The sequence below is a fragment of the Hyla sarda genome, chromosome 5, assembly GCF_029499605.1.
Source record: "Hyla sarda isolate aHylSar1 chromosome 5, aHylSar1.hap1, whole genome shotgun sequence".
NCBI classification, from domain to species: Eukaryota; Metazoa; Chordata; class Amphibia; order Anura; family Hylidae; genus Hyla; species Hyla sarda.
In genome coordinates this window covers 156,085,218-156,100,571 of record NC_079193.1, presented here as the reverse complement: position 1 = coordinate 156,100,571, position 15,354 = coordinate 156,085,218, and the positions used below count along the sequence as shown (strand labels likewise).

At 43.6% G+C, this 15,354-nt stretch overlaps 1 protein-coding gene across 6 annotated transcripts in view; it reads left to right on the top strand.

The window, feature by feature from the left end:
- The first annotated feature begins 1,823 nt into the window (after positions 1-1,823).
- The window catches only part of TPK1 (thiamin pyrophosphokinase 1), a 528,320-nt gene continuing 514,789 nt past the window's right edge, over positions 1,824-15,354 (top strand). For 3 of the 6 annotated variants that reach the window (XM_056520550.1, XM_056520546.1, XM_056520549.1), the window contains exon 1: positions 1,824-1,975. In XM_056520550.1, the coding sequence (XP_056376525.1) occupies positions 1,854-1,975 (122 nt within the window). In that variant the 5' untranslated portion in view covers positions 1,824-1,853. Of the gene's footprint in view, positions 1,976-2,033; positions 2,125-15,354 lie in introns of those variants that run through there. The other 3 variants (XM_056520551.1, XM_056520547.1, XM_056520553.1) reach the window with 2 other exon arrangements.

The window sequence follows — 15,354 nt, the reverse complement described above, 5'->3', positions numbered from 1 at the left end:
TTTTGACTCCGGGAAGGCTTATCGGACTATTAATGTCTATAGGTCCGCGATTTCTTCTCGTCATTCCCAAATAGAGGGAGGGACGTTAGGTAGACACCCGTTGGTGTGCCGTCTTTTGCGAGGCATTCGCTTTAAGCGTCCTCCTGCACCTAGGTATCAGTCTACTTGGGATGTATCCCTGGTTTTTCGTATGTTTTCTTCTTGGGAAGATAATGAAGAATTATCTCTTAAACTTCTATCATTTAAATTGACCACGTTGTTGTGTTTGATCTCTATCAAACGCGTGTCAGATGTTCGGGCATTGGATATATCGAGGAGGCAGTTTACACCCCTAGGTGTACTCTTCTCCATTTTGCGTCGGACGAAGACCGATCTGAGAACGGTTTTCTATCCGAGTTTTCTGGGACACCCTAAGTTGTGTGTAGTGCGGTGTCTTAAAGCATATGAGCTTATGACGTCACAATTGCGTTCGGACTCTTTTTCTCAGCTTCTCATATCTTTCTGTACTCCGCATCTTCCGGTGTCTTCTCCAACCTTGTCACGTTGGGTTCGCCAAACGATGATCCTGGCTGGGATTGATGTCTCGGTCTTTAAAGCTCATTCTTCTAGGGGAGCCATGGCTACCGAGGTGGCTCAGGCGGGAGGCTCCCTGTCGGACATTATGAAGGCAGCAGACTGGTCTTCGGAAAACACGTTTCGCACGTTTTACTTTCGCCAGAGAGTCATGTTTCGATGTCAGTATTGTAATATTTTGTTATGTGATATTGCTGTTATTGCTTTGAACATGCATTTGATACGAGCCTCCTGTCTGACATAAAATTTAGGATTTTCCTAGTTTGACGACGGACCTCTCTGTTCGTGGGAGGTTGGTGGATGGTTCGTGTTCCAGCGGTTTTCCCAAGTGGACACAAGTCCCTGAATTCGTTGCTGGTTGGATCCGCCGTGGGATTCGTGTTTGCTGTTCGGTCGGTTTTGGCCTTCTCCTAGACTGCAAATTGGTTCCGATGGGATAGCTGCATAAAGAAAGAGGAGGAGGTGGAGCTGGATTCGGTTAATATGGAGCAAGTCGGAATGGGATTGGTGGAATGTAGAAAGGGGTGTAGATGGTTGCTAGGTGACCAGCACTACCCCCTTTTTTCTTTTGGTATTACATTACATTGCATTTCTTTCTGCTATTGGGCTGAATAAAGAAGGATAATGCATTTGATACTCGCCTCCTGTCTTTATAAAATCTATATTTTCCGTCGTCAAACTAGGAAAATCCTAAATTATAATGTAATGTACGGTGTCCATTTTAGGACCAATCTCCGTTAGGCGTCAGCTGCAACTCCCTCCTCCCTCTTGCGAAACTCCGTCATCCCTCAGACAAAAAACCTTCCTGCCGTGTAGCAGAGCCGAGTCAAGGTTGGCGCTCTGCTCTACGGGTTCTGCTGTACACAATATTCAGTGTCGGCTCTGCTATACAGATTCTTTAGCACATGTAGTGTCTGTAGTACATGTGCAAATTTCACAGTTTTGACTCTGCTATACATGCTGTGCAGCGTCGGCTCTGCTATGCGGCAGAAAGTTGCATATTAGAGGGAATCATCTGAGACATGATGGTGTTTTGGAAGAGGGAGTTGCGGCTGAAGGATGACGTTGATTGGTGTGAGGGAGGAGGTGGGACGCTGTTTCGCCTGATGGGGGACGGAGTTGCGGCTGACCACTGACAGCGATAGGTCTGAGGGAGGGGGCGGGACGCCATTTCGTCTGACGCGGGACAGAGTTATGACTGACAATGTCCTAAATTGGACGCCGTAGTAATGCTATCATACACTGCAGTCCTAGAGCAGAACTATGAAGTAACAGAAAGAATGGTCTTCTATTCTAAGTTATACGGTGATGCAGGAAATGTAGATGACATACGGTACAAGGAAGTGAGTGAGGGCTGGTTGGAGCAGAAGAGCGGAGGCTGCACACGTGATACCGGCTGCAGGTACTGCTCTCTGGGTCACATACACTTGTATTGTGTGGAGAGAACATATAGGGCAGGTTTACTGGTGACGTATGGTTTATGCTTTATGAAGCACTAACCAGAGAGCATGTGTATAGTAGGACAGTCCTAATCCAGTCACTATGTTGCATGTATGTATGTATTTTCACTTGTATGCTTTGTATCTGCGGTTTTGCCCTTCACCATTGTGTATATGTTGATACTGTACAATGATTCCTTTGTAATGGCTGGTCCTCTCATCTTGTGGTCACCTGAGGCTGTCAGGACATGCTGGGAGTTGTAGTTTTGTAAGGACAGGAGAGTCATAGGTTGTGGCCCCCTGCTCTATATGGATGTGTAGATGGAAAGTTTTACCACCAAGGATGAAAAATAAGGGATATTTACCAAGCTGTCTTATAGTAAGATTCTTTGTTGCCCATATTAACCAATCAGAGCTCAGCTTTCATTTTACCAGAGCAGTATGAGGAATGAAAGCAACAAAGAGAATCAAACTATTAGGCAAAGGCGATGTTCACATTGCAGCTGTGCTCCGTCCTGTTCTGGGTCCGCACCTTTTTTTTTTTTTTTTTTTTGTACCGAATGGCCCCAAAATGTGTCAGAGCACAACTTCTTCCACTGGGTACCAACGGATCCCATTAACTTGAATGGGTCTGTTGAGATCCGGTAATGACTCCTTACAGAGCTCCATATAGTGGATGACAATGGGATTCTGCTGCACAGTGCACACTACAGAATTCCAGTGCCAAAAGGATGATATTGCAATCCTCTGGACTGAAGCTGTGTGGAACGCATGCCATCTATGGGGACAGCAATGTCCATGTGGTCTTAGTAACGACTTAATCAGTGGGCTCCGACTGCACTTGGAATCTCCGGCCGAAGATTCCTCATTATGAGCCTTAAAGGGGTACTCCACTGGCCAGCGTCTTCACACCCCCTCTCATTGAGTTGCATTGAGGGGGCGTGACCATGATGTCACAATGGGTGTGGCCGACTCCGCAGCAAGAAAACAGCATTCGGAATGTATAGTTCCGAATGCTGGCCAGTGGAGTACTCCTTTTAAAATGAATATTGCAGCCCTTAAAGGAAAACTACGGCAAAAAAAAATAAATAAATAAATAACTTCCATTATGTCTGAATTGCCATGAATAAAATATGAAACTTTAAAGGAAAACTGTCACTTGTTTTCTCCCGCACTATCCACAGGTACTGATGGATAGTGCGATAGACGCTGATTAAAATTAGCCCTACCTTGTCCGGATCTGCGCCGCTGTTCTCCCGCAATTGTAGTTTTATCTGTTGAAATCTTGCTGTAACTGGCACGAGCGGGGCTTCGGCGCTTAACTGGCACTGACGTCAGCGCCGCTTAGGAATATTCATCCCCCCAGTTACGAGCGGCAAAGAGAGGGAGAGCTGGAGGGGGAATCAATATTCATAAGCGGCGCTGACGTCAGTGCCAGTTAACCTGTTGGGGACGAAGGGCGTATGCATTCGCCCTTGGGTCCTGGTACTTAAAGGACATCTGCAGCGAACAAACACTTATCCCCTATCCTCAACATAGGGGATAAGTGTTTGATCGCGGAGGGTCTGAACGCTGGGGCCCCCGGCGATCTCCTGTACGGGGCCGCGGCTCTCCCGTGCAGGGGGCGTGCCAGCCGCAGCATGACATTGCGGCCGGTACGCCTCCTCCATACATCTCTATGGGAGAGGCGGGGAGGCAGCATTCGTGCCTCCCCGCATCCCCCATAGAACTGTATGGGGACGGGGAGGAGACGGGGCGTCACCGTCGACCTCTAGGTCGATGCTACGTCACCATGGGCGCTAATGCCGGCGCCCCGTTAGGGAGATCGACGGGGGTCCAAGCGGTCGGACCCCCCGCGATCAAACACTTATCCCCTATTCTGTGGATAGGGGATAAGTGTAATTCCGCTGCAGGCCGTATCCATACGCTCGTGGGAATTCCGGTCCCCGCCGTGCAGATACCCGGGGGGGTCATTAGACCCCCCCCCATGTCGGCGATTAGCGCAAATCGCAAGTGAATTCACACTTGCGATTTGCGCCCATTACGGGTCTATGGTGACTCGGTGACCAGGAATAGAAGGGGGATTGCGGTTGTCTAAGACAACTACGATCCCCCTGAAGGCATAGGAGTGAGGTGGCAGGGGTGCCATCCCTCCTATCCCTGCTATTGGTGGTCTAGACGCGACCACCAATAGCAGATCGGGGGCGGAGGGGTTTACTTTCGTTTTCCCCGTCCTGCCCACCCACAATAGGCGGGGCAGAACGGGGAAACGAAGGGGACCGAACGCCGAAGGTCTTTTTCCCCTTCCGGAGGCGACGGTGATCGGCGGGCGGTGACGGAGATCGGGCGGCGACGTCATGCGGCAGAAGAGGACGGCTCCCTGGATCCTACGGGAGTCGGTAAGTTGCCTAGCAACATCTGGAGGGCTACAGTCTGAGACTGTAGCCCTCCAGATGTTGCAAAACTACAACTCCCAGCATGCCCAGACAGCTGTTAGTGCATGCTGGAATATGTAGTTTTGCAACAGCTAGAGGGCTGCAGTTTGAGACCACTATACAGTGGTCTCTAAACTGTATCCCTCCAGATCTTGCAAAACTACAACTCCTAGCATGCTCAAACAGCTCTTTGCTGTCTGGGTATGCTGGGATTTGTAGTTTTGCAACATCTGGAGTGTCACAGAATAGAGATCACTGTGCAGTGGTCTATAATCTGTAGCCCTCCAGATGTTGCAAAACTGCAAATCCCAGCATGCCCAAACAGCTGTCTCAGCATGCCCTTCGGCGATTAGTACGTGCTGGGAGTTGTAGTTTTGCAACAGCTGGAGGCACTCTGGTTGGAAAATACTGAGTTGGGTAGCAGAACCTAACTGAAGGTTTTCCAACCAGTGTGCCTCCAGCTGTTGCAAAAGTACAACTCCCAGCATGCACGGTCTGTCAGTACATGCCGGGAGTTGTGGTTTTGAAACAGCTGGAGGTTTGCCCCCATGTGAACGTACAGGGTACATTCACACGGGCAGGTTTACAGTAAGTTTCCTGCTTCAAGTTTGGTCTGCGGCAAATTTTTCGCCTCAGCTCAAACTCCTAGCTGGAAACTCACCGTAACACGCCAGTGCAAATGTACCCTAAAAACACTACAATAACACAAAATAAAGGGTAAAACACTACATATACACCCCCTTACACTGTCCCCCCAAGAAAAATGAAAAACGTATTGTACGGTAGTGTTTCCGAAACGGAGCCTCCAGCTGTTGCAAAACAACAGCTCCCAGCATTTCTGGACAGCCACTGACTGTCTAGGCATGCTAGGAGTTAAGCAACAGCTGGAGGCACCCTGTTTGGGAATCACTGGCGTAGAATACCCCTATGTCCACCCCTATGCAATTCCTAATTTAGTCCTCAAATGCGCATGGCGCTCTCTCATTTTGGAGCCCTGTCGTATTTCAAGGAAACAGTTTAGGGCCACATACGGGGTATTTCCGTATTCGGGAGAAATTGCACTACAAATTTTGGGGGGCTTTTTCTCCTTTTACCCCTTATGAAAAGGAAAAGTTGGGGGCTACACCAAAAAGCCCCCCAAAATTTGTAACGCAATTTCTCCTGAGTACGGAAATACCCCATATGTGGGCGTAAAATGCTCTGCGGGCACACAACAAGGCTCAGGAGCTCACCATGTCCATTTGAGGCCTAAATTGGTGATTTGCACAGGGGTGTCTGATTTTACAGTGGTTCTGACATAAACGCCAAAACATAAATACCCACATGTGACCCCCATTTATTAAACTACACCCCCCATGGAACGTAACAAGGGGTATAGTGCACCTGAACACCCCACAGGTGTTTGACAAATTTTCATTAAATTTGGATGGGAAATTGAAAAAAAAAAAAAAATGTTTTCACTAAGATGCTGGTGTTATCCTACATTTTTCATTTTCACAAGAGAACTACAATGCTCAGAAGAGAAGGAGCGCCATTGGGATTTTGAAGAGAAAATTTGTACGGAATTGAAGGCCGCATGAGTTTACAAAGCCCCCATAGCGCCAGAACAATGGACCCCCCCCCACATGTGACCCCATTTTGGAAACTACACCCCTCATGTAGTGTATTAATGGGTACAGTGAGCATTTACGCCCCACAGGTGTCTGACAGATTTTTGGAACAGTAGTCCGTGAAAATGAAAAGTTTTATTTTTCATCTGCACAGTCCACTGTTCCAAAGATCTGTCAAACGCCAGTGGGGTGTAAATACTCACTGCACCCCTTATTAAATTCTGTGAGGGGTGTATTTCCCAAAATGGGGGTCACATTTGGGGGAGTCCACTGTTCTGGCACCACAGGGCCCCTGACTACCATTCCAAACGAATTCTCTTTCCAAAAGCTCAATGGCGCTCCTTCTCTTCTGAGCATTGTAGTTCGCCCGCAAAGCATTTTACGTCCTAACATGGGGCATTTCCATAGTCAGAAGAGATGGGGCATTCTCTCCCATAACCCTTTGTAAAAATGGTAAATTTGGGGAAAAAACTGCACTTTAGTGAAATTTTTTTTTCTTCATTTACACATCCGATGTTAACGGAAAAGTCGTCAAACACCTGCGTGGTGTTAAGGCTCACTGGACCCCTTGTTACATGCCTTGAGGGGTGTAATTTCCAAAATGGTATGCCATGTGGGGTTTTCTGATGTTCTGGCACCATAGGTGCTTCCTAAATGTGACATGCCCCCCAAAAACCATTTCGGCAAAATTCACTCTCCAAAATCCCATTGTTGCTCCTTCCCTTCTGAGCCCTCTACTGCGCCCTCTGAACACTTGACATACACATATGAGGTATTTCCTTACTCGAATGAAATTGGGTTACAAATTTTGGGGGGCTTGTTCTCCTATTACCACTTGTAAAAATTCAAAAACTGGGTCTACAAGAACATGCGAGTGTAAAAAATGAAGATTTTGAATTTTCTCCTTCACTTTGCTGCTATTCCTGTGAAACACCTAAAGGGTTAACAAACTTACTGAATGTCATTTTGGATACTTTGAGGGGTGCAGCTTTTATAATTGAGTCATTTGTGGGGTATTTCTCATTTGAAGGCCCTTCAAATCCACTTCAAAACTGAACTGGTCCCTGAAAAATTCCGGTTTTGAAAATTTTGTGAAAAGTTTGAAAATTGCTGTTGAACTTTGAAGCCCTCTGATGTCTTCCAAAAGTAAAAACATGTCAACTTTATGATGCAAATATAAAGTAGACATATTGTATATGTGAATCAATATATAATTTATTTGGAATGTCTATTTTCCTTACAAGCAGAGAGTTTCAAAGTTAGAAAAATGCTAAATTTTCAAATTTTTCATCAAATTTTGGAATTTTTCACCAAGAAATGATGCAAGTGTCGACAAAAATTTACTACTACAATAAAGTAGAATATGTCACGAAAAAACAATCTCTGAATCAAATTTATAAGTAAAAGCATCCCAGAGTTATTAATGCTTAAAGTGACAGTGGTCAGATTTGCAAAAAATGCTCCCGTCCTTAGGGTCATAATGGGCTCCGTCCCCAAGGGGTTAAGCGCCGAAGCCCCGCCCGTGCCAGCTACAGGAAGATTTCAACAGATAATAAAACTACAATTGCGGGAGAACAGCGGCGCAGATCCGGACAAGGTAGGGCTCATTTAAATCAGCGTGCCCCGCACTATCCACCAGTACTGTGGATAGTGCAGGAGAAAACAAGTGACAGTTTTCCTTTAAAGGGGTACTCCGGTGGAAAACTTTTTTTTTTCCTTTTCTTTTTTTTTTTTTATTTATTTTATTTTATATTTTTTTTTAAATCAACTAGTGGCAAGTTAAACAGATTTGTAAATTACTTCTATTAAAAATTCTCAATCCTTCCAGTACTTATTAGCAGCTGTATACTACAGAGGAAGTTCTTTTTTGGGGAGGATTTATTTTGTCACGACCACAGTGCTCTATGCTGACACCTCTGTCCATTGTAGGAACTGTCCAGAGCAGCATATTTTTCGATGGGGATTTTCATATCTGACTGTCTGGCCATGCTGGGAATTGTAGTTTTGCAACAGCTGTAGGCACACTGGTTGGGAAACACTGAGCTAGAGTCTGTTTCCTAACTCAGTGGTTCCCCACCAGTGTGCCTAGCTGTTGTAAAACTACAACTCCCAGCATGTACGGTGTGTCATTCTGGGAGTTGTAGTTTTGTAACAGCTGAAGGTTTGGGGTGCCCCCACCATGTGAATGTACAGGGTACATTCACACGGGCGGGTTTACAGTGGGTTTCCTTCTACAAGTTTGAGCTGTAGCTAATTTTCCGCCGCAGTTCAAACTCCCAGAGGAAAACTTACTTTGAACCCCCAAATACGAAGAGAGAAAATAGCTGGCACTACCACATATTCACCGTACAATGCAGGGTACTGCAGGTACACGGAAGCTCACTTTAAACAGGGTCCGGACGGCAGCAGAAGAGATGATTAACTCAGGTGTAAGAATAACACGTCCGCGGCACACGTCATGGATCCCAACTTTATTAACAGCTGCCCCCGCCCGTACGACTGTACCCTAAAAACACTACACTACACTAACACAAAATAAAAAGTAAAAAACACTACATATACACATACCCCTACACAGCCCCCCTCCCCAATAAAAATGAAAAACGTCTGGTACGCCACTGTTTCCAAAACAGAGCCTCCAGCTGTTGCAAAACAACTACTCCCAGTATTGCCAGACAGCCACTGACTGTCCAGGCATGCTGGGAGTTTTACAACAGCTGGAGGCAACCTGTTTGGGAATCACTGGCGTAGAATACCCCTATGTCCACCCCTATGCAAGTCCCTAATTTAGGCCTCAAATGCGCATGGCGCTCTCACTTTGGAGCCCTGTCGTATTTCAAGGCAACAGTTTAGGGTCACATATGGGGTATCGCCGTACTAGGGAGACATTGTGTTACAAATTTTGGGGGGTATTTTCTGAAATTACCATTTTTAAAAATGTAAAATTTTTGGGAAAACAAGCATTTTAGGTAAAAAACAAAAACCTTTTTTTTGACATATACAAAAGTCATGAAACACCTGTGGGGTATAAAGGTTCACTTAACCCCTTGTTACGTTTCCCGGGGGGTCTAGTTTCCAAAATGGTATGCCATGTGTTTTTTTTTTTTTTTTTTTGCTGTCCTGGCACTATAAGGGCTTCCTAAATGCGGCATGCCCCCAGAGCAAAATTTGCTTTCAAAAAGCCAAATGTGACTCCTTCTCTTCTGAGACCTGTAGTGCGCCAGCAGAGCACTTTTCACCCCCATATTGGGTGTTTTCTGATCGGGAGAAATTGGGCTTCAAATTTTGAGGGGTATTTTCTGCTATTACCCTTTTTAAAAATGAAAAAATGTTGGGAAACCAAGCATTTTAGGTAAAAAAAAAAAAATTTATTCACATATGCAAAAGTCGTGAAACACCTGTAGGGTATTAAGGTTCACATTACCCCTTGTTACATTCCCCGAGGGGTCTAGTTTCCAAAATGGTATGCCATGTGTTTGTTTTTTTTTTTTTGCTGTCCTGGCACCATACGGGCTTCCTAAAGGTGACATGCCCCCCAAAAACCATTTGTCACTCCTTCCCTTCTGAGCCCTCAACTGCGCCCGCTGAACAATTAACATAGACATATGAGGTATGTCCTTACTCGAGAGAAATTGGGTTACAAATACAAGTAAAAATTTTCTCCTTTTTACCCCTTGCAAAAATTCAAAAATTGGGTCTACAAGAACATGCGAGTGTAAAAAATGAAGATTGTGAATTTTCTCCTTCACTTTGCTGCTATTCCTGTGAAACACCTAAAGGGTTAATACACTTACTGAATGTCATTTTGAATACTTTGGGGGGTCTAGTTTTTATAATGGGGTCTTTTATGGGGTATTTCTAATATGAAGACCCTTCAAATCCACTTCAAAACTGAACTGGTCCCTGAAAAATTGTGAGTTTGAAAATTTTGTGAAAAATTTCAAAATTGCTGCTGAACTTTGAAGCCCTCTGGTGTCTTCCAAAAGTAAAAACTCATAAATTTTATGATGCAAACATAAAGTAGACATATTGTATATGTGAACCCAGAAAAATATATTTTGAATATCCATTTTCCTTACAAGCAGAGAGCTTCAAAGTTAGAAAAATGCTAAATTTTCATTTTTTTTCATCAAATTTGGGGATTTTTCACCAAGAAAGGATGCAAGTTACCATAAAAATTTACCACTAAGTTAAAGTAGAATATGTCACGAAAAAACAATCTCGGAATCAGAATGATAACTAAAAGCATTCCATAGTTATTAATGTTTGAAGTGACAGTGGTCAGAATTGCAAAAAACGCTCTGGTCCTTAAGGTGTAAAATGGCCTGGTCCTTAAGGGGTTAAGGCTCACTGTACCCCTTGTTACGTTCCTTGAGGGGTGTAGTTTCCAAAATAGTATTCCATGTGGGTATTTTGTGCTGTTCTGGCACCATAGGGGCTTCCTAAATGCCACATGCCCCCCAAAAACCATTTCAGTAAAATTTGCTTTCCTAATGTGACTCCTTCTCTTCTTAGCATTGTAGTTCGCCCGCAGAGCATTTTACACCCTAACATGGGGTATTTCCATACTCAGAAGAGATGGGGTTACACATTTTGGGGGGCATTTTCTCTCATTACCCTTTGTCAAAATGGTAAATTTGGGGGAAAAAACTGCACTTTAGTGAAAAATTTTTTCTTTCATTTACATATCTGACTTTCACAAAAAGTCGTCAAACACCTGTGGGGTGTTAAGGCTCACTGGACCCCTTGTTACGTGCCTTGAGGGGTGTAGTTTCCAAAATAGTATGCCATGTGTTTGTTTGTTTATTTTTTGCTGTTCTGGCACATAGGGGCTTCCTAAATGTGACATGCCCCTCAAAAACCATTTCAGAAAAATTCACTCTCCAAAATCCCATTGTCGCTCCTTCCCTTCTGTGCCCTCTACTGCGCCCTCCGAACAGTTGACATACACATATGAGGTATTTCCTTACTCGAGAGAAATTGGGTTACAAATTTTGGGGGGCTTTTTCTCCTATTACCCCTTGTAAAAATTAAAAAACTGGGTCTACAAGAACATGCGAGTGTAAAAAATGAAGATTTCAAATTTTCTCCTTCACTTTGCTGCTATTCCTGTGAAACACCTAAAAGGTAAACAAACTTTCTGAATGTCATTTTGGATACTTTGAGGGGTGCAGTTTTTATAATGGGGTCATTTATGGGGTATTTCCAATATGTAGGCCCTTCAAATCCACTTCAAAACTGAACTGGTCCCTGAAAAATTCAGATTTTGAAAATTTTGTGAAAAATTGGAAAATTGCTGCTGAACTTTGAAGCCCTCTGATGTCTTCCAAAAGTAAAAACATGTCAACTTTATGATGCAAACATAAAGTAGACATATTGTATTTGTGAATCAATATATCATTTATTTGGAATGTCTGTTTTCCTTACAAGCAGAGAGCTTTCTATTTTTTCATCAAATTTTGGAATTTTTCACCAAGAAATGATGCAAGTATCGACAAAAATTTACCACTAACATGAAGTTGAATATGTCACGAAAAACAATCTCGGAATCAGAATGAAAAGTAAAAGCAACCCAGAGTTATTAATGCTTAAAGTGACAGTGGTCAGAATTGCAAAACATGCTCCCGTCCCTAGGGTTACAATGGGCTCCGTCCCCAAGGAGTTAACCCCTTCCCACTACAGGATGTATGCATACGTCCTGCGCGGGGTCACGCGCTGACCAAGTGTCATATTGCGTTTGTCCCGGCGGCCATCAACGGCCGGGACCCACGGCTAATACCGGACATCACCGATTGCAGTGATGCCCGGTATTAACCCTTCAGACGCGGCGATCAAAGTTGATTGCCGCGTCTAAAGTGAAAGTAAGCTTTGCCGGTTAACTCATTGGAGCTGTTTGGGACCACCGTGATGAAATCGCGATGTCCTGAACAGCTTGCAGGAGGGTCACTACCTGCCTGCTCGCTGTCCGATTGCCGAATGACTGCTCCATGCCTGAGATCCAGGCAGGAGCAGTCAAGTGGCGATAACACTGATCAATGCCAGGCTATTGCCTGGCAGTGATCAGTGTAGAAGATCAGTGTGTGCAGTGTTATAGTCTCCTATGGGGGCTATAACACTGCAAAAAAAAGTGAAAATAAAGTGTTAAGATCATTTAACCCCTTCCATAATAAAAGTAAGAATCCCCCCCTTTTCCCAATAAGAAAAAATAAACAGTGTAAATAAAAATAAACATATGTGGTATCGCCGGGTGCGTAAATGTCCGAACTATAAAAATATGTCGGTAATGAAACCGCTCGGTCTATGGCGTACATTTAAATAAATTCCAAAGTCCAAAATAGCATATTTTTGGTCACTTTTAATACCATAAAAAGTGAATAAAACCGATCAAAAAGTCCAATCAAAACAAAAATGATACCGATAAAAGCATCAGATCACAGCGCAAAAAATGAGTCCTCATACATCCCCATATGCGGAAAAATAAAAAAGTTATAGAGGTCAGATATTTATCGGGGTATACCACGCAACGGCCTATAACACGCATTCTCATTTTACCAAGGATATTTGGGTTAAAAAAGTTTTTTACCCAAATATCCTTGGTAAAATGAGGGTGCGTGTGTGTGCATGTGTATACCCCGATATATTGTTTCTGACCCCGCAGAAGCCCCCAGGAAAGGCAGGGGGAGAGAGGCCATCGCAGCCCGCTTCTCTCCCCCTGCCTTTCCTGGGGTCTAGAGCTCTGCTGCCACCACTTCTCTCCCCCTCGCTATCGGCGCCGCTGCCCCATTGCCTCCCCCATCCCCGGTTTTATGATTACCTGTTGCTGGGGTCGGGTCCGCGCTGCTTCTGGCTCCGTTGTGGCGTCTATGCGTCGTTGCTATGCGCTGCGCTACGCAATGACGAGCGCCCGCTTTAAATCATTGAACTGCATCGGCTTATCTGCATATAACACGCAGATAGACTTTAGGCTAAAAAATTTTGCCTAAAAAATGCGTGTTATACACCAATAAATACTGTAGGTGTCATTTTTACCAAAAGATGCACTGCGTAGAAACGGAAGCCCCCAAAAGTTACAAAATGGCATTTTTTGTTCCATTTTCTCGCACAATAATTTTTTTTTGCCGCTTTGCCGTGGATTTTGGGGGTAAAATGACCAATGTCACTGCAAAGTAGAATTGGTGGAGCAAAAAATAAGCCATCATATGGATTTTTAGGTGCAAAATTGAAAGCGTTATGATTTTTAGAAGGTGATAAGGAAAGAATGAAAATGCAAAAACCGAAAGTACCCTGCATCATTAAGGGGTTAACCCCTTAAGGACCGGGTTTTTTTCCGTTTTTGCATTTTCGTTTTTTGCTCCTTGCCTTTAAAAAATCATAACTCTTTCAATTTTGCACCTAAAAATCCATATTATGGCTTATTTTTTGCGCCACCAATTCTACTTTGTAATGACGTCAGTCATTTTGCCCATAAATCTACGGTGAAACGGAAAAAAAAAATCATTGTGCGACAAAATTGAAAAAAAAAAACGCCGTTTTGTAACTTTTGGGGGCTTCCGTTTCTACGTAGTACATTTTTCGGTAAAAATGACACCTTATCTTTATTCTGTAGGTCCATACAATTAAAATGATACCCTACTTATATAGGTTTGATTTTGTCGGACTTCTGGAAAAAATCATAACTACATGCAGGAAAATAAATACGTTTAAAATTGTCATCTTCTGACCCCTATAACTTTTTTATTTTTCCATGTATGGGGTGGTATGAGGGCTCATTTTTTGCGCCGTGATCTGAAGTTTTTAACGGTACCATTTTTGCATTGATAGAACTTATTGATCGCTTTTTATTTATTTTTAAATGATATAAAAAGTGACCAAAAATGCACTATTTTGGAGTTTGGAATTTTTTTGCGCGCACACCATTGACCGAGCAGTTTAATTAATGATATATTTTTATAATTCGGACATTTCCGCACGCGGTGATACCATATATGTTTATTTTTATTTTTATTTACTCTGTGTTTTTTTTTTTTATTGGAAAAGGGGGGTGATTCAAACTTTTAATAGGGGAGGAGTTAAATGATCTTTATTCACTTTTTTTTTTTTTGCAGTGTTATAGGTCCCATCATAAGAAACCAGTGATCAACGATTCTGCCGCATGACTGCTCATGCCTGGATCTCAGGCACTGAGCAGTCATTCGGCGATCGGACAGCGAGGAGGCAGGTAGGGGCCCTCCTGCTGTCCTGTAAGCTGTTCGGGATGCCGCGATTAGCCACGGCTATCCCGAACAGCCCGACTGAGCTAGCCGACAACTTTCACTTTCACTTTTAGCCGCTCAGCTCTGAGCGCGCGGCTAAAGGGTTAATAGCGCGCGGCGCCGCGATCGGCGCTGCGCGCTATTAGAGGCGGGTTCCGGCTTCACTATGACGCCGGGCCCGCCGTGATATGACGCGGGGTTACTGTGTAACCCCGCGTTATATCAGGAGAGCAGGACCAAGGACGTACCGGTAGGTCCTTGGTCCTTAAGGGGTTAAGGACCAAGTCCATTTTCACCTTAAGGACCAGAGCATTTTTTGCAAACCTGACCACTGTCATATTAAGCATTAATAACTCTTAGATGCTTTTACTATTGATTCTGATTCCAAGAGAGTTTTTTTGCGACATATTCTACTATAACATAGTGGTAAATTTTCAGCATTACTCGCATCCTTTCTTGGTAAAAAATCCCAAAATTTGATGAAAAATTTGAAAATGTTGCATTTTTTTTTTTTTTTTTACTTTGAAACTCTCTGCTTATAAGGAAAATAGACATTCCAAATACATTATATAATGATTCACATATACAATATGTCTACTTTGTGTTTGCAAGTTGACATGTTTTTACTTTTGGAAGACATCAGAGGGCTTCAAAGTTCAGCAGCAATTTTCCAGTTTTTCACAAAATTTTCAAAATCGGAATTTTTCAAGTTTTGAAGTAGATTTGAGGGGTCGTCTTTTTAGAAATACCCCATAAATGACCCCATTATAAAAACTGCCCCCCCCCTCCCAAAAGTATTCAAAATGACATTCAGTAAGTGTGTTAAACCTTTAGGTGTTTCACAGGAATAGCAGGAAGGTGAAGGAGAAAATTCAATATCTTCATTTACACTCGCATGTTCTTGTAGACCCAGTTTTTTAAATTTTACAAGGGGTAAAAGGAGAAAAAGCCCCCCAAAATTTGTTACCCAATTTCTCTTGAGGAAACACCTCATATATGGATGTAAAGTGTTCTGCGTGTGCACTAGAGGGCTCAGAAGGGAAGG